The following is a 17,969-nucleotide window of genomic DNA, read 5'->3' as shown; positions in this document are numbered from 1 at the left end:
AGTGCATCAGCAGAGGAGTGTTTCTAAAGAGCGGAGGGGTCAGAGAGGAGGTGGACGTTCTGTCTCTCTTAGCGGTTTAGTCTAAAAGGTTTCCTCGTTCAATATGCAGGTGCTGCTCCTGCTCGCTCTGGCCTCTGCTGTCGCCAAAGCAGGTGAGAACTCGAAGATCATCGTTTTATTTTTATTTTACTGGTCTGATGGAGGTCCTGGTGTCAGGATTACAGATATACTCTGATAGGCAGTCTGTGGAGTTCAGTCACAGATTTGAGGTGTTTTGGTGTCAAACGTGAAGGTGCCAGTAAACTAATGGAGCTGGTCACACCGCCGGACACAGTGAGACCAAAACTGTGGATCTGTCTGGGTGTTCATATTTACACTGTCTTCCAGAACTGTTGACACCCTTGTTAAAGATTATGAATTATGAAAAGGTTATGAGGTTATGAGAATATGAATGAAACTGACCTTTCAGAATTTGAATGTTAAGCCTTAAAATCTCAGGCGTTTACACACTAAGACATTATTCCATAACCAAAAACTTGCTGAGCTATTCTTAGTTCATAGAAGTGTGTAATAAAACTACGAACCTGGCCATTTGATGGGTTAATTATGGGCACATTTTAGCTTGAATGTTGATTTAAATATATATATATATATATATGAATGTTGATTTCAAACAAAATGGTTTTGTTTGAATATTGATTTTGAACAAAAATTATTTTGTGTTGATTTTGAACAAAAATTATTTTGTGTTGATTTTTAACAAAAATATTTTGTTTCAATGTTGATTTTGAACAAAAGTTATTTTGTGTTGATATTTAACAAAAAATCTTTAGTTTTGATGTTGATTTTGAATGAAAATGGTTTTGGTTGAATATCATTTCTGAACAAAATAATTTTGTTTGAATGTCGATTTTGAACGAAAAGCTTTTGTTTGTGGATTTGGGGCAAAACATTTGCTTAAACGTTGATTATGAATAAAACATCTTCATTTGAATGCTAAATTTGAACAAAACCATTTTAACGTAGATTCTGAGAAACATTTTGACGCTGAGCATCTGAATTCGCAGTGCTGTCTGGAAGAGTGTTTCAGTTCCCCTCTTTGGTGCGAGTGCGGTCAGGAGACCCGGTGAGAATGTCCTGCCAGCTGGACGGAGTGAAGGCCTACTGCTACACTGTGGCATGGATGAGGGTCAATCCTGACAGGGGGACGCTGTTTATCAGTAAGGGCACTGTCGGACCCCTCTGGAATAAAAACCACTCACAGGACACAGAGTGTCCAGTGGTCATTCAGAATGTAACCACTGAGGATTCTGGGACGTATTACTGTGCCGTCACGGACAGACAGAAAATCTACGTCGGGAACGGCTCAGTTGTGCTGGTTCAGGGTGAGAGTACAGCTTTAAACTTGTTCTAGAACCAAAAACTGAACGAATACAGTCTTAAGCCCCGGTTACACTGCACGACTTTTACCCTGACCATAACCTGGCTGAGTCTGGACTGGTCAGCTCCAGTGCAGATTTCGGGTCAGTCAGAGTCCAAAGGTGGGAGAGTAAACAGAGCAGAGTGTGAGGGGCGCAGACTCGGGTGGTTGGCCTCCTGATCGCATCTCAGATGTTTGATCTAGTAGTGTAAACTAGTCAGTGACTCAAGCTGAGCGGACTTTTCCAACAGCCAATGAAAACTGAGGACAAAGGCAAAGAAATATGGTGAAAAGACGCTCACAAGCATAGCAACGTTTGTTTAACGTTCTGCGTTTAAGGCACAATTGAGTGTATCAACATGTACAGCTCTAAAAACTGCCCCCATATCACATCTTTACATCCACGGCCCTCAGAGCCAGTCCTGACTTCCCTGGAGCCCTAAGCAGAAGGGTCCTTGTACACTGCTAGAAATGAAGGTACAAGCAGTGTCAATGTTCCCTCAGAGGTTCTACAGTGGTTCTAAGGTCTGATGGTGGAGCTTAAATCAGGTTCTCCAGGTGAAAAGTTGGTATTTGTTCCTTTTCATAACCGAATGTTTTTAATCAGAGCAGTAGAGTAAAAGCCTGGAGGCGAGGCGAGGCGGGGTGTGTGGAGTCAGTCCAGCTTAGAACAGATCATTTCAGTGGATTATGGTTCAGTTATGTTCCCTGACTGAAGGTACTGAGACGGAGCCTTGAGGGAACCACCCCAGTGATGAGAGGGGAACTGAACCGGAGACGGTTTCCTACATTTATTTCTGAGAGTGTAGCTGACCTGTGAGCCATATTAACCATTTGCAGGTGCCACACAGTCACACCTGACACCCCAGCGCTCCCCCTACACTCCTCCCTCCTTGCTCCCTCTGTCAGTCTAAGAATAGGTAGACCTGTATAGAACAGATAGCAGTGTAAACAAACATTATCTAAATATTGTTCTATTATTTTTAATAATCATTATCATCTTCATTGGGCCCATTCAGACTCATGTAGGCTTCCTTTCATAAATTCTCTGTTATAATAATATTATTTATACTCTGGCTCGGCTGTATATTTGATGATTATTATTCACGTATGTCCAGCTAATCAGCATTTTAAATGCAGTATTTAATCAGTAGTTAATGTCAGTCCATTGCTTTCCACTCTGCATCAGTCAGAATTGTCAATAACCTTGACTGAGAGTCGAGATCATCAGTGTGTTGTTGTAAATAATGAGCTCCACTGGCATGCAGAGCTAGAAACAGTAGCTGGGGGAACTTTTCACTCAACTAAGACGTTTGAGTTGTGTGAACTCTGGTGTCCTCAAGTTGAACTCGAGAAAAGCCACGTAATCAGAATAGAATATACAACCATTTGTCACCCATCCGTGCAGTGAAACACCCACATACATGCACACACACTAGGGGGCAGTACAGCACACCTGCCCAGAGCAGTGGGCAGTCCTATCCACGGCGCCCGGGTAGCAGTTGGGGGTTAGGTGTCTTGCTCAAGGGCACTTCAGTCATGGACCATCAGCTGAGGGGATCGAACCAGCGACCTTCCGGTCACAGGGCTGGTTCCCTAACCTCCATCCCACGACTGCCCCCGTTAATCAGTTACTATATCACTCTGAGTTGAGCTGACCCCTCATTTTAAACAGTGTAGTGTAAGACGCCCCAGTCTTTTATTATCTGTTAGGACTTTAAAAGTCGTGTAGGGTATCAAAGTCTGCACGCCCCTGCTCGAGTTCCATGCTGTTGTTGATGTTTTGAGTGTAAATAAGTCACACTTCCTCTATAGACACACACTTCTGCACACTTTAATACACAGCTACTGTTTATTTGCTGAATTTAAAGTATTGGAAAGAAAAAAAGTGGCTTGTTATAGATTATTTAAGTTACTTTTTTCTGGGGCAGTCGTGGGCTGGAGGTCAGGGATCCAGCCTTGTGACCGAAAGGTTGCCAGTTCGATCCCCAGAGCCGACAGCACATGACTGAAGTGCCCTTGAGCAAGACTCCTAACCCCCCAACTGCTCCCCGGGCGCTGCGGATTGGGCTGCCCACCGCTCTGGGCAAGTGTGCTCACTGCCCCTAGTGTGTGTGTGTGTGTGTGTGTGTGTGTGTGTGTGTGCTCACTAGTGTGTATGTGGTGTTTCACTTCACAGATGGGTTAAATGCAGAGGTGAAATTTCCCCGTTGTGGGACTAATAAGGGTCTCTTAATCTTAAACTCGGCACAAATTGAAATTGTACAGTAACCCTTTAACTTATTTACACATCAAAGTCAACGATAACATGGAAAGCGTGATTTTGTGGGGTGTTCAATCTTTTGCACACGTCTGTAAGTAATCAGTACACATTTTTTATAATGCAATTTTTTATATAATGCTACTACTACCACAACAATACCATGACTACTACTAATCATCATAATTAAAAAATGCATAGTGATAATTATGCAATAATTAAACAATATAATGATAAAATTATATTCAAAGTGCACAGTAGCCTTTAAACGGTCCAGTTCTTTATCCACTTTTTGTTAAAAACCTATTACTCCTTTGTCTGCAGCTCACAGCTCAGCAGCGCCCTCTGTTGAGGTTCTCCAGTTCCCCAGCAGCCCCAGCTGTGGCTCTGCAGTTCCGGTGCAGTGTGTGGTTAAAGGTGTGGTCCCGTCACAGGTGGAAGTGTACTGGACGATAGGTGTTAGACGAGAGCGTGGTCAGACGGAGACTGTGAGGGCTAAAGGTGAAGTGTACACCGTGAGCCGGACGCTGCTGAGGTCAGAGGAGTGTGAGAGAGGAGAGGAGTGTGCTTGTGTGGTGGAGCATGAAGGACAGTCTATCACCAAGACACTGGACCCAAACGGTAAACATGATTTACCATCAGAACATCAGAGAATTCTCTATACTAGGCTTCATTTACAGAGCGCTGTCCAGTTTAGTAGTAAAGTCAAGGTGTTTTGCACATAAATTGATAAGACACTATTTGAGATAAAATGTTACAGTTAAAATCAAATCAAAGCAAACAAAAACATACTCGCCCACTTTTTAAGCACGTTTAAAGATTTCTGCATTAAATATTGAAATATAATGAAAACCATGGCCTGCACATCGTCACAATAAAAAGGGAACATTTTTAATACTTTAGATTTTTTTAGTTTCTGGCTAATTTTATTTCAACCTTATTTGGTCCAGTAATGTAGGGGGCCTCGCAATGACCCCACCCCCCAAAATAGATGCTGACACAAATGCAGAGCCAAAACTAAATGATAATGTTCTTGGCAAAACTAACTAAAATGAAACGGAATAACTTTGGAAATATTTTTCCAGTTCTCCGGTTTCCTCCCACAGTCCAAAGACATGCAGTCAGGCCAATTGGACATGGTAAATTACCCCTGGGTGTGAGTGTGTGAGTCATTGTTTATGCCTGTCTGGCTGCCCTGCGATGGACTGGCGACCTGTCCAGGGTGTACCCTGCTTTCCGCCCGATGACCACTGGGATAGGCTCCAGCACCCGCCCTGCCTCCCCCGTGATGACCCTGAGGGAGAAGTAGCTTAGAGAATGTGTGTGTGTGTGTGTGTGTGTGTGTGTGTGTGTGTGTGTGTGTGTGTGTGTGTGTGTGTACTTAAAAAACTGAAACTGAAACAAAAAACAAACTAAACTAAAACTGTTCATTTTCAGATTGTACCAACAAAACTAAAACTAAAATGCACCCTTTAACTGAAATCTCACAACAGTAAAGGGCCTAAAACAGAGCCTTGTGGGACACCATACTGCACTCCTTTAGCTTATGAAAACTCTATTTACACTAACAGATTGTAGCCGTCAAATAAAATCAAGCCAAAGTGACAACTTGTCCAAACACACCATGTTGCCTGTCCATTAAAGTATCATGGTTAACAGTATCAAATGCTGGAAAATGTTTGCGAAGACTAAATATTAAGCATTCAATTGTTCCCATCAACTTCATCCACCTTTTTACCGTCATAATCCCAGGTGATTAAGAGAAATGAAGGTTTTCAGTCGTCGAGGCCATTAAACCATCTAGTTGTAGATGTTTTCAAATAAATTGTGATTTTGATGATTTTACCCCATTAAAATGTTAGATTGCATTAGTTGTATCATTCGGAAGAGCACGGTAGTTACAACCAAGTAAATCAAGCAAATAAATGTCAGGATCGTCAGTGGCTCTGATTGAGTCTCTCTCTCTCTCTCTCTCTCTCTCTCTCTGTCTCTGTCTCTCTCTCTATCTCTCTCTCTACTCTCTGTCTCTCTCTCTCTGTCTCTGTCTCTCTCTCCTCTCTCTCTCTCTATCTCTCTCTCTACTCTCTGTCTCTCTCTCTCTCTCTCTCTCTCTCTCTACTCTCTGTCTCTCTCTCTCTCTCTGTCTCTCTCTGTCTCTCTCTCTCTCTCTCTCTCTCTCTGTCTCTCTGTCTCTCTCTCTCTCTCTCTCTACTCTCTGTCTCTCTCTCTCTCTCTCTCTCTCTCTGTCTCTCTCTCTCTCCCTCTCTCTCTCTCTCTCTCTCTCTCTCTCTCTCTCTCTCTGTCTCTCTGTCTCTCTCTCTCTCTCTCTCTCTCTACTCTCTGTCTCTCTCTCTCTCTCTCTCTCTCTCTACTCTCTGTCTCTCTCTCTCTCTCTCTCTCTCCCTCTCTCTCTCTCTCTCTCTCTCTCTCTCTCTCTCTCTCTCTCTCTCTCTCAGGTCTCCAGGAGAGCTGTTTCGCTGCTGTTGCTCTACACAGAGCTTTAGCGCTCACCGCCTCGCTCCTGCTCTTCATTACCGCTGTCACAGCGGTGTCGACGTGCTCCACTGCAGAGGAGAACATCAAGTAGACTCACAAGGCAGAATGTCTTTTATATTATATATTCAAATTGTAACATTTTAACACACAACTACTGTTTATTTACTGAATTTAACATACTGGGAGAAATAAAGGATAACATGTGGCCTGTGCAAAAGTTATAGCACACTTTAAACTTTGTTTTATTTGATTATGTTAAGCATTCAGATACACATGATGTTAACTCACATTGGCCACAATAAGGAGCTAAATATACTATTGCTGTCCACAGAAAAATATGTATATCCAAAATATAACTACAGGATAACACAAACATGCTCTTAAACTCTTAAACTCACTTCATGTAAAAAGGTTTTATTACAAGTCATTTTGCGTCTCTATTGGTCCACTTATCATGACTTTGTCACATAATGTAAAGGGCAGCTGCTGTTCTAAAATAATAAATATACATATCGCTGTTGTCAGAGCAAAACCTCATATCTCCAAAAAAACAGTCCCGCTTTACATTAAGTGTCTCTAACAACTGTAGTTACTTATCAATAACGTATATAACAACACTGTAACTACACACAATTTATACAGATGGATTACAGAAGCACAGCCTGTGTAATTACATGTGTATTAACTTCTGTTCTGCCTCATGTAATTATATTCTTTTTGATACACTACAAATCAGAAGTCTTCTTTTACATAATATTGCCATTATGTTTTATATAATTACCATGGAATAACTGTGTTGTAACAAGGTAACCTAACCACATCGCATGAATTACCATTCGATAATTACCATTCTGTAATTACATTGCACCTGTATTAAAAACTGAAGTTGATACACATGTGTAATTACATAAGCTGTACTTCTGTAAACCATTTGTAACCGTGACTAAATCATTAGTAGTTACATTTTTGTTGCATATGTTGTTCACATGTAACTACACAGTTATTAGAGATACTGAATATAAAGTGGGACCAAAAATCTTTACTTTTAATGTAAGTTAGTGGAACCAGACTTTTTTCCAAGTCATTTGAGGTCATTTCTTTTAGTCTAATTATCATGAAATTTACTCATAATGTAAAGGTCAATGGTAAAATATATATATATATATAATATAAAACTATTCACAACACAAAAAAATGCTTTTAGAAACTAAAATATTGTAAATGCAGCAAATCACCACATGCTATTTTTTATTTTTTTATATGTTAATCTCAGCAAATAAATAGAAACTTGCTCTAAAAATGCCATATTTTAGTGTCTTCTCTGTAGAGGATGTGTAAACATTTTCAATTAGAAAACAAACAACACAATTTCACTGGAGGTGTTCAAACTTGCATACCATTGTACCTCAACCTCAGTCTCAAACGTTCTGAGCCTTTCATCTTTAATAAAGTCGTAAAAATCTGTGGAGTGTCTGTTTTATAGATGTGAATTAAATATGAATTATGAACAATAAGACCTCAAGCTTCATTTCACTTGACATTTATTCATTTAGAAATGACATGAGGCTACATGTTAACAACTTAATAATGACATTTTATAATTCTCATACAATTTTAGAAGTAAAATACATTGAGCGCTGAATTTTTACACCAAGTTTGGGCCAAAACATCTGTCCACAAATAATTTAGTCTCCTGCACTGTTTTCCAGCAGTACATGTCAAACTGAAGCGTGTTGCTTGTAAAAAATGTCACTTTTTACATTTAGTTGTTTTTTAATCGATTTTTTACATTAATTTTTATTATATTATTTGCATTTAGAGTTAGTTGTTAAATCAGAAAGAGGGACAACATTGTAACAAATCATGAGAACAAGCATGAGAAGTTGTGAAAGTTAATAATGAGATTCAGAAATAAGATAAAATCAGATGCAGACATAAGAAATTAAAAGTTAAACCAAATATAATGTAAAACAAAGCAAGACAAAACACGCAGACGGCAAAAAAAGAAAACGAAGTTGTTTCTTTCACCACGTGTTTTGGGGTGTGAAGACGTAACCACTGATGTGATCTTCTCAAGAAAGATGTTCAATCAATCAGAAGACCCGACAGTTGACGCTAAACAAGAATACTCCACCGCCTGCAAGATAAAATTAATTCTAATAACTTAATGAATGCCGTTTATGGAGCATTAATTAATAGATCTGCTTCATATTCTGTCCACTCACCGTCCAGGATGACCTCTCTGCCTTAGGGTTAAGTGTGTCTTCTTCTCCTGTGGGGGGAAGGACTTGACTTAGTGCCATAACTATAATATTAATAAAAAATACAAACATTGTGTGCGTGTGAGAAGTTATTACCCTGTTGCTCGTCCTCAGTGTCTCCATCACAGCATCTGAAACAGTGCAGTATGAAACAGGCTTCTCAACACTTATTACTTATGTATTAGGTTCTACACTGATGAGCTAAAACATTATGAAGCCAGTAACACTGATTATCTTGTAACGACACTGCATGTGAAGGTCTGGGAGATATTAGACCAGAGGTTGCAACCCAAATATTAAGAAGAGGCATTTTGTCCTTTGAACAAATATCAAAGCACCTTGGCAGCCTCAACGTTTAATGTCCATTTTACCATCTTGGCTGAAAATCTGTCTCAGTATGTGTTAATGTGCTAGTATAGGATACAAAATCTAATATAAACAAAAACTCAGACTCACTTCGCTCGGCTTTAATCTTCAGCTCAGCTACAGCCGCTTTTCTCGCATCTCCAGCAGGAAACTTTTCCTCAAAAGTGGAACAGGTTCTTGTAAAACGCCTCAACGTTAAATTTTTATGAGGCTTGTTTAAATTTTCCCGTTCCACCTTAAATGCAACTGCTGCACCATTTAAGGTGGAACGGGAAAATTCAAGCAAGAAGCTGGTGAATGAGGAACTTTCAGCCTTGTGACTTTTCAGTGTTCATCAGTTTCTCCCTCCAGATTAAACGTATCAGGAAACCAGCTGGACTGATTATAAACTCTGATGAGTCCATTCGTCTCCAAATTATCGATGTTCGTCTTAAATCTCTCTCTTTGCCGTTTCGTAGCTACTAGCTGGGCGAGACTGTCGTCTGTGTTGCTATGGTGACCAGCCGTCTGCGCTGATCTTCAGGGTTAAAGGGTGAATCAGCAGTTCTACATTAACTCCAGCGTTTAAGACCATTTACTGTTAAACTGTGTTGAAGGATCAGCAGAGCTTTATTTTACTGTAGAGGAGGATTATTTTATTATTACCTGCTGATCACAACAGGGCATATGTTGTGGATCTGGATCCACACGTTGCCGAACGCTGCATTAGGCAGTAAGTGACCAGTCAGTTCTCATAGTTGATGTGACCTCCATACCTGAGTGGGTCAGAGAATCTGAAACGGCAACGCTTGTGGCGTACTCCCAGTCCCTATCAGCAGCAGTCCACAGAGGGACGAACCACAAAATGGCAACAGGGTGTTGGGCACTCATCAGTCTGTGAGGGTGATGAGGGCACAAATCACAGAAATGTTTAACCCCTTAAATGTGTTTATCGCACACTTCTATAACATAAGAACAGCCCAACCAATCTTGGTGCCAGATACCACAGAGTTAGAGTAGACAGTCCAACACTCGGCGGGTCGGAGACGTTTTGGGGGCCATATTAAGGAGGTAGTCATAACGTTTTAGCTCATAGGTGTTTGTTAGTATGGATCCACACATTAATATATAGATCAGAGTGGATGAGCCACAAACCCTTCAGCTGCAGCATCTTTCTGCCTCTCTAAGAGAAAAGAGAAAAAGAGCAGTAGCCTATAAACCACTGCAGTGTGCTTTCATTTCAATGTTTAATTTATGAAATGTTGCCACAGCTTTGAAAAACAAGTGTTTACGTTAACCTCTGCATAAACAAACAGCGACAGTGACGGCGGCAGTGATGGTGAGGAACCCAATGCCCAGGAACATCAGCCAGGAGCACATGCTGGCAGACCCAGAACGGCTGAACAAAAAAGGCATATCTACAATCAAATGCATAAAGAAATACAAAATGAATCAGATGATAAATAATAGATGAATAAATATACTTGAGTGTTGGATTTCATCAAGTTTTACCCTTTACAGTAGACATACAGTATGTGAGCAGGTCAGGTGGTCTTACCTCCAGGTACCAGAGATTTCGAGATATTTGTGCCATCAAACTTGACGAGGCACTCAATCCGGGCTGCTTCTGTCCACTGGTCCTCAGAAAGCGTGATGTGAGCTCGAGTGTGCTCCACGGCCGTGTCACTGTTGTCTGTCCAGCTCGACTCCGTCCATCCCAAGCGCTCACTGTGGTCAATGATCCAGACGACCTGAACCTGAGAGGGAACAACTCCCATGACCAAACACTGCAGGGGGACGATGGGGCCGGACACGTCCAGAGGAGAATACATGATGATGGAGGGACTCAGTGGACCAGGATCTACAGCAGACAGCAGTGTTAGTGCTGTATTACACTGTAAGATTGGGCTTCACAGGTCAAACAACGTTGATTTCTTAAGTGTAGCTAAGTGAACACATCCTCCACGGAGAACACATTTCTACACGTTTTATGCTGAATATATACTGTCGTCAGATCAAAACCTCGTATCTCCAAATGGTAACTTTACAGGAGAAGGAAAAAACCTACTTTTCTGAGCCATTTTGGTCCGTTTCTTTTTTGGTTCCATTTTTCAGGAAATTTACAAACAATGTAAAGAACAACAAGCATTTTCATATTATGTCAAAAACTGAAAAATGACAAAAATGGAGATACAAGGTTTTGTCCTGGCAGCAGCAGTATATATATATATATATATATATATATATGTGTGTGTGTGTGTGTGTGTGTGTGTGTGTGTGTGTGTGTACGTGTGTGTGTGTGTGTGTGTGTGTGTGTTAAATTCATGTTTGGGGAAAAAAATAAAACATAAATTAGAAAAAGTGCCATAGCTATATCAATATATTAGCATTAATAAAGGTAAAATACTCATGAAATGAAATGGTAACTGTACCAGTCAGTATTATGGGTTGATATTTTATAGGAATTTCTCATGTTTTTCTAAAAAAAAAAAACCTACAAACATTCATATTCACATATCGCTGTTGTCAGAACAAAATCTCAGAAAATCCCTGAACAAAATCCCCACAGTGGTCACTTTACAGGAGAAGGGAAAAACAACTTTACTTTTAATGGAAGTCAATGGAAGCAGAATTATTTCCGAGTCTTCTTTTGTTCCATTCTTCATGAAATTTACAAACAATGTAAAGAAAAACAGGCCTTTTCAAGTTATGTCAAAAACGAAATGACTGAAATGGAGTTTTCTTCTGATAACAGTGGCATTCGGTTAGCATTGGGCAGTGATGCATGTCGATATGTCACGGCTTTCCACTTTCTGCCCCTCAGAAGGACGAACACGGTCAAGCAAGGCATGAATTTTTTTATGACCATGTTAAAATACTGCTGATTTTAAAAGACTGTTTCATTGTAGCTTTTGAACAAAACCATTTTAAACTATAAAAACTGATGGGAAAACAATGTTTTTAAATCCTGAATAGACAATGTGGAGTAGACACGATGTGTAAAATGAAATACGCTCACTAACTCACCGGTGACGATGACTCTGGTGCCATTTCCAACCAGAACTATTTTATTATATAAACCGGTGCAGTGGTACATGCCCGAGTCCTGCAGGGTGGCGTTAGGGATGGTCAGAGTGCAAACTTTAGTGTCAGTTTGTTTCATGTTGAGCTCAGGTCTGATCTCATTCAGCCGTCCAGTTCTTTTACTGACTTTATGCCAGCTTGTAGCTGAATAGCAGTACTGAACCTTCATCTCGTGTATGCACTGTAATGTAAACGCTTCTCCAACAGGGACCCACACAGTCCCAGGAGTCTGCCACAGCACAGACGAGAGAGATGCTGCAAGGTAGAAAATAAATAGACAAATAAATAATTCTTCTTTAATCATCATAAATGAACAAATTGATATTGCATTAGCAAGTACACTGTACACTGCAAGAGAGTCATACATTCAAATAAACATGTTTAATTTGCCCCTATGATTTTATCTGTTTAGTAGGACTAGTAGGTGTTTAGTAGGACAATTATAGAGGTGAAACATTTGACTTTTTCCTTTATATATCTAAATAACCAACACATAGAAAAGGAAATGTTGTAATAATCTACACTCTCAGAAATTCCCCTCCTGTCTCCTGGGGTGGGACCCTCAAGGCTCCGTCTCAGTACCTTCAGTCAGGGAACATAACTGACCCATAATCCACTGAAATGATCTGTTCTAAGCTGGACTGACTCCACACACCCCGCCCCGCCTCCAGGCTTTTATTCTACAAATGTTCAGTTATGAAAAGGAACAAATGCCAACTTTTCACCTGGAGAACCTGATTTAAGGTTCTCAATCAGACCTTAAACCCACTGTAGAACATTTGAGGGAACATTTACACGGTTTGTACCTTAACGAATGAAAATGTTCCTGAACAGAACCTTCATTTCTAACAGTGTAGGTGAAACCAAAGCTTTCCAGAACAGGCTTGCGGGAAAAGATCCATAGCCCAAAAGTGAACTAGTGGTGTCCAAACTATTTATAAGGCGTTCTAATCGTATTTAGATTATTGCTCATTTCGTTTTTCTCTTCATGTGTTTTCTGTCTTTGTGCATTTTGGCCTCTTAACATCTATAAAATCGTGGTTTAGAGTATTTGTTGTGAAAATGTGGGCAAAAAAGATTAAAGACTTACATTTCAAAGTCCAAGCACAACAGAGGAGCAGCAGCCAGGGTCCCATGCTGAGCGTTTCAGAGAGACGGAGGTGCGAGTCTGTCTTACCTCAACCAACTCAAACTGCAGCATCACTGTCTGAGAGCTGAAGGAGGCAGACCCTCTACAGCACATAGGACTGAGGAGTCTACTGGAGAATTTCCATCAATGTGGTCTAGATTAATCTACAATCACTGTCTCGAAAATTCCAAAACGCTGCAGAAAAAAATACAAACATTCTCAACTTTCATTTTGGAACATTTCTAAGGGAAGGAGGGGTTCACCACTCTGGGAAAGACTGCACCATCAAAAAAATGTTCCTCAATGTAAAATAGCAAAGAACTTTTCATCATTTATGGTACAGAATATCATTAAATCTCTGTCTGTGAGGGACGAGGCTGAACACCAGTATCTGCTGGCCGTGATCTTTGGGCCCTCAGGCAGCACTGCATTAAAAACAGACATGATTCTGTAGTGGAAATCACTGCATGGGCTCAGAAACACTTCTGAAAACCACTGACTGTGAACACAGTTCATCACTGCATCCACAAACACTGTTAAACTCTAAAACACAAAGAAGAACCCAAATATAAACAGGATCCAGAAACGCTGCCACCTTCTCTGGGCCTGAGCTCATTTAAAATGGACTGAGGGGAAGTGGAAAAGTGTCCGGTGTTCCGACGAACCAACATTTGAAATTCTTTAGGAAATCATGGACACTGTGTCCTCCAGGCTGAAGACCCCTCAGCTTGTTATCAGTGCTCAGTTCTAAAGCCAGTATTCATGATGGTTTAGGGGGCATTAGTGCACATGGCCTGGGTGACCTGCTCATCTGTGAAGGTGCCATTAAAGCTGAATGATATAAACATGTTTTATCAACATCTGCTGCCGTCCAGACGACGTCTTTTTCAGGGAAGGCCTTGATTATTTCAGCAAGACGATGTCAAACCACATTCTGCATGTATTACAGCAGCACTGCTCCGTATTAAAGGAGTCCGGGTGCTAAACTGACCTGCCTGCAGTCCAGACCGGTCACCACTGAGAATATTTGGCGCATTATTAAATGAAAAATATGATAAATGAGCCCCTGAAACTGACGAGCAGCTGAAATCCTGTAACAAGCAAGAACAGAAAACATTTCACTGTCAGAGCTACAGCAGCGTCTCCTCAGTTCCCAAACACTGACAGAGCTGTTAAAGGAAATGACTTTTGAGATAAACAGCATTCTGACAATTCGTTGAATTAGAACTTCATTCCTGATGTTCTGCAGCATCTTCTACAGCTCTGTTCATCACACTGGTCACGTCTTAACGTCACCTTACAGGCCTCACACTCATCACTGGAACCTTGTTTAAAATGAATCCTAGAATCGTTTTATCATGTTCTACCAACTAGACTACTTTTACATTAACATTGATTTGGAAGCTTTGAGTGGTGTGTGAGCGATGTTCTAGAGTCCGTTTGCAGCGTTTCATCATTCTGATGAAGCTGAACGTGTCGGGTCGGTGTGGACAGGAAGTGGTTGTTTTGGCGCTCCTTCGAGGGGCAGCTCTGAGTTTGTATTTGCAGCTTGTTTGTTGCCTTGTGGTTGGACGCAACACCTGCAGCTGCTGTGGTGAAGTCCACTATTCATCTCGTCAGTGGAAAAACACAGCAGTTCAGAGAAAGTCACACCTTAACCGCAGTTACCCCACCACCACTCAACACCTTCACCGGCACACTTGTTCAAGTTTAACACCTTTGGTGGCCAGGACGCGTCAGCGGGTCCAGACTTGTACTGCACACTTCTAGAACCTAGAGTTTGCACTAAAGTCCCTGTAGATACCAAATAATAAGCCTTAGTATGTAATAACCCTGAGATTTTGAGGGATTTAAGAGACTAACTACTGAACACAGAGCAGAATAGTTACTGCTGATCACTCAGAAGTACACTTCAATCTTTACTGTGTCCAGTCTTCACCTTTATCCCAGCTTCTGTTCTTCTCAGGAGACTTTCAGCTCCTCAAAGAACCTGCAGACACGCCTCCAAAGTTCAGTCTGAGAAGCTGGTTGATGATTTTCTGAACTAATTAAACCGATTCAGTGGTGCTGAGGTCTGGACTCTGGGGCGGTCAGTCCATCGTTCAGCTTCTTTGTTTGATGTGTCCGTCTCCTTTTCTCAGTGAGTTTCTTACTGATCAGCTACACATCCTTTCAGACCCACAGCGCTGAGTGGTCTTCTCACAGGGCTGTTTACTTGTTGGGGACAGTGTTGGTTTCTACTGTGTCTTGCATGGTGTCCCATTTTCAGCCCAGGTCCCAAACCCCAGTATTTACATTTCCCTTTCATATGAAAATGTATTATCTTCTATGTAATCTGTGTAATAATTGTTTAAATATTAATTTAAGGTGATTTAATGTTGAGGCGGACGCATGTGCAGAGACAAGCGAGATTTATTATTAATCCAGGATCAGGGTCAAGACAGTCCAGGTTCAAATGGCCAATGTGGATGGCAGGAGGGACAGGCATGACAAAGAACACAGAAATCCAAAATACTGAACCAAACAAGCAATGCATACACATCAAACAATCAGCATAATCAAAACATACAAACAACAAAGGCCAGCCAAGACAAAAGGGCAAACACAGGGCTTAAATACAACAGGGCCAACAAGGGATCACAAGACACAGGTGGAAACTCAGGTGGGAACAATCAGAGGCGGAGTCACTAAACAAGGGGGCAGGACTACAAAACCAAAACAAAGAACACGTGGGCTAAACCAAAACACCACACAAAAACATGGCCAGGACTGGGAGGGGCCAATCGTGACACATATGAATGAAACCGATTAACACTCTTAAAACAGACATATTAAAAACCATATATACTAAATATATTCTAACATATGTGTCCAGCTAAAAACAACGTGTTATATTATGTTTAATAAAACACAATATGGATTTTGTTTAAACAGGCTGTCAAGATTGGCCCCTCCCAGTCCTGTCCATGTGTTTGTGCTTTGTTGTGGTCTAGTCCACATGTTTTCTTTGTTTTGGTTTCCTAGTCCAGCCCCTTGTTTTGTGACTCCGCCCCTGATTGTCGCCACCTGTTTTCCGCCTGTCCCTCGTTACCCCTGTTTTATAAGCCCCATGTTTGCCCTTTGTTTTCGCTGGTCTTTGTACTGTTTGGTCATGTTTGGATGTTTGTTCTGTGTTTCTGTGTTTCTGTGTTTCTGTGTTTCTGTGTTTCTCACGTCTGCACCCTGATCTGTTCGCATTGGCTCTATGATCCTGGACTGTATCGACCACGACCCTGGATTCGCCCTTAATAAAAGTCGCTTATCTCCGCATATGCGTCCGCCTCCTCGCTCCCCGGCGTTAAACAGGCGAGGTGTTCAGACGTTTGAAAGAAAGATGTATTCTTATCACACGGCTGGCTGTGAGATACACTGTGATATCTATCTGTCTATCTGTCTGTCTGTCTGTCTGTCTGTCTGTCTGTCTGTCTGTCTCTGCCAGTAGTATGTATGTGTGGATACATTTATCTCCTGTTAAGTTGTACACACAATAATTATCATCCAATACGTGGTTTAGCTTATTAGTTTAATATATATGCATTGCTACTTGCAGAACCAAACCTCGTATCTCCAAATTGTAACTTTACAGGGGAAGGAAAAACCTACTTTACTTTTAATGTAAGTCAATGGAACCAGAATCCCCCCCCCCCAAGTTATTTCTTTTTGCTGACTCATCATGACATTTACACATAACATAAAAGGAAGCAGGAATTTTTAAATTATCACAAAAAAATGGAAAATGGAGATACGATATATATATATATATATATATATATATATATATATATACATATATATATATATATATATATATATATGGTTCCATTGACTTACATTTAAAGTAAAGTTTTATAATATATGAATAATAATATATAATATATATATCTGTATCTCATATATATATATATATATTACACACACACACACATCTTTATTGTTATGAATTTACTCATGTGTAATTTTTAGTTGAAACAGACATTATAGACAGAAATAGACCAGTTTAATCATGATAAATGTGATTAAGTCATTAAAATAACTTAATATTAAACCTAATTCTGTTCACTTTCAAACAACATAAACCACCCACCTTGTTCAGGGGTCAACCTTCCCCTCACGCTGCTGTAGCTGCAGGGAAAAGACTAAATGAAGTGGCAATGCCGCTGCGCTGCTCCCAGGTGTGCTGTTGAGCTCAGTGTTTGTTGTGTTTGCTGAAATTTCATTTTGATGCTTGTTTTAAGATCCACTTTTTAATGTTAATTTCTTTGTTTATTGGTTTGCATGAAAATTTGAATTTTTATGTGAATATGCATGAGAAAGTTAAATATGTCAGATACAGACAAACATGAATAATAATAAAGAATAGTATATATAATAGTACATAACATACATATAGTAAAGAACATGCAGCAAACTAAATACAACAATAAGGTGTTTCTGTTCCTCGCCCATGAGTGGGAAACAGATGCTTCACATTCATAACTTGACAGCACAAGCAAATCATGTTGAGAGAAAAATCTTAAATCTAGTCAAATTATTTAGTATTTAGTCAAAGTACCTCACTAAAGTTACCTCGCTATAACGCAAGGTGGGTGATGGCTTCAGGCAAGAGCGTAAGACAAAATAACAAGCAAAAGCACTAATTATCACCAAAAAAAAAAAAACAAACCTGAAAGCAAAACAAAACAAAAATGCAGAAAATTAACCAAGAGGTGGAGCCTGGCCTCTTCTTATTTCCCCTATTATATCAAAAACAGGACTCTTAAACAACAGAAGGCGTCAGAGAGGAAGTCCTCAATGAACGGGTGGGAATGGTGCTCAACGGCTAAAATTGAAAAGTTAAAATTGTTTCTAATCTTTTTTTAAAATGTATTTAATTTTAGAAAGTAGAAGGATGTATTTCACTAACAAAAAGCTAAGAAAACTCACCTGTACGTTTCC

General features: G+C 40.3%; 1 protein-coding gene across 1 annotated transcript; it reads right to left on the bottom strand.

Annotated features, from left to right (window-relative positions):
• Positions 1–8,089: 8,089 nt before the first annotated feature.
• LOC108442985 lies at positions 8,090–13,031 on the bottom strand. Its single transcript, XM_037535558.1, has 8 exons — positions 12,957–13,031; positions 11,810–12,121; positions 10,341–10,643; positions 10,081–10,200; positions 9,938–9,965; positions 8,534–8,568; positions 8,402–8,448; positions 8,090–8,313 (listed from the first exon to the last, which is right to left on the bottom strand). The coding sequence occupies exons 1-8, from the start codon at positions 13,000–13,002 to the stop codon at positions 8,266–8,268; spliced, it is 939 nt and encodes a 312-aa protein (XP_037391455.1). The 5' UTR covers positions 13,003–13,031; the 3' UTR covers positions 8,090–8,265.
• Between the last annotated feature and the right edge of the window lie 4,938 nt (positions 13,032–17,969).

The sequence above is a fragment of the Pygocentrus nattereri genome, chromosome 27 (genome assembly GCF_015220715.1).
Source record: "Pygocentrus nattereri isolate fPygNat1 chromosome 27, fPygNat1.pri, whole genome shotgun sequence".
In the NCBI taxonomy this organism is placed as follows: domain Eukaryota; kingdom Metazoa; phylum Chordata; class Actinopteri; order Characiformes; family Serrasalmidae; genus Pygocentrus; species Pygocentrus nattereri.
This window is presented reverse-complemented; position numbering and strand designations above follow the sequence as displayed.

Bases quoted from the DNA above. Each gene is read 5' to 3' on its own strand.
- LOC108442985 (XM_037535558.1), bottom strand. From the start codon at position 13,002: ATGGGACCCTGGCTGCTGCTCCTCTGTTGTGCTTGGACTTTGAAAT. The intron at 12,122-12,956 runs GTAAGTCTTTAA...TCTACCTTGCAG, and splicing joins TTGTGCTTGGACTTTGAAAT to CATCTCTCTCGTCTGTGCTG. The intron at 8,569-9,937 runs GTTTGTGGCTCA...GCACTGTTTCAG, and splicing joins AAAGATGCTGCAGCTGAAGG to ATGCTGTGATGGAGACACTG.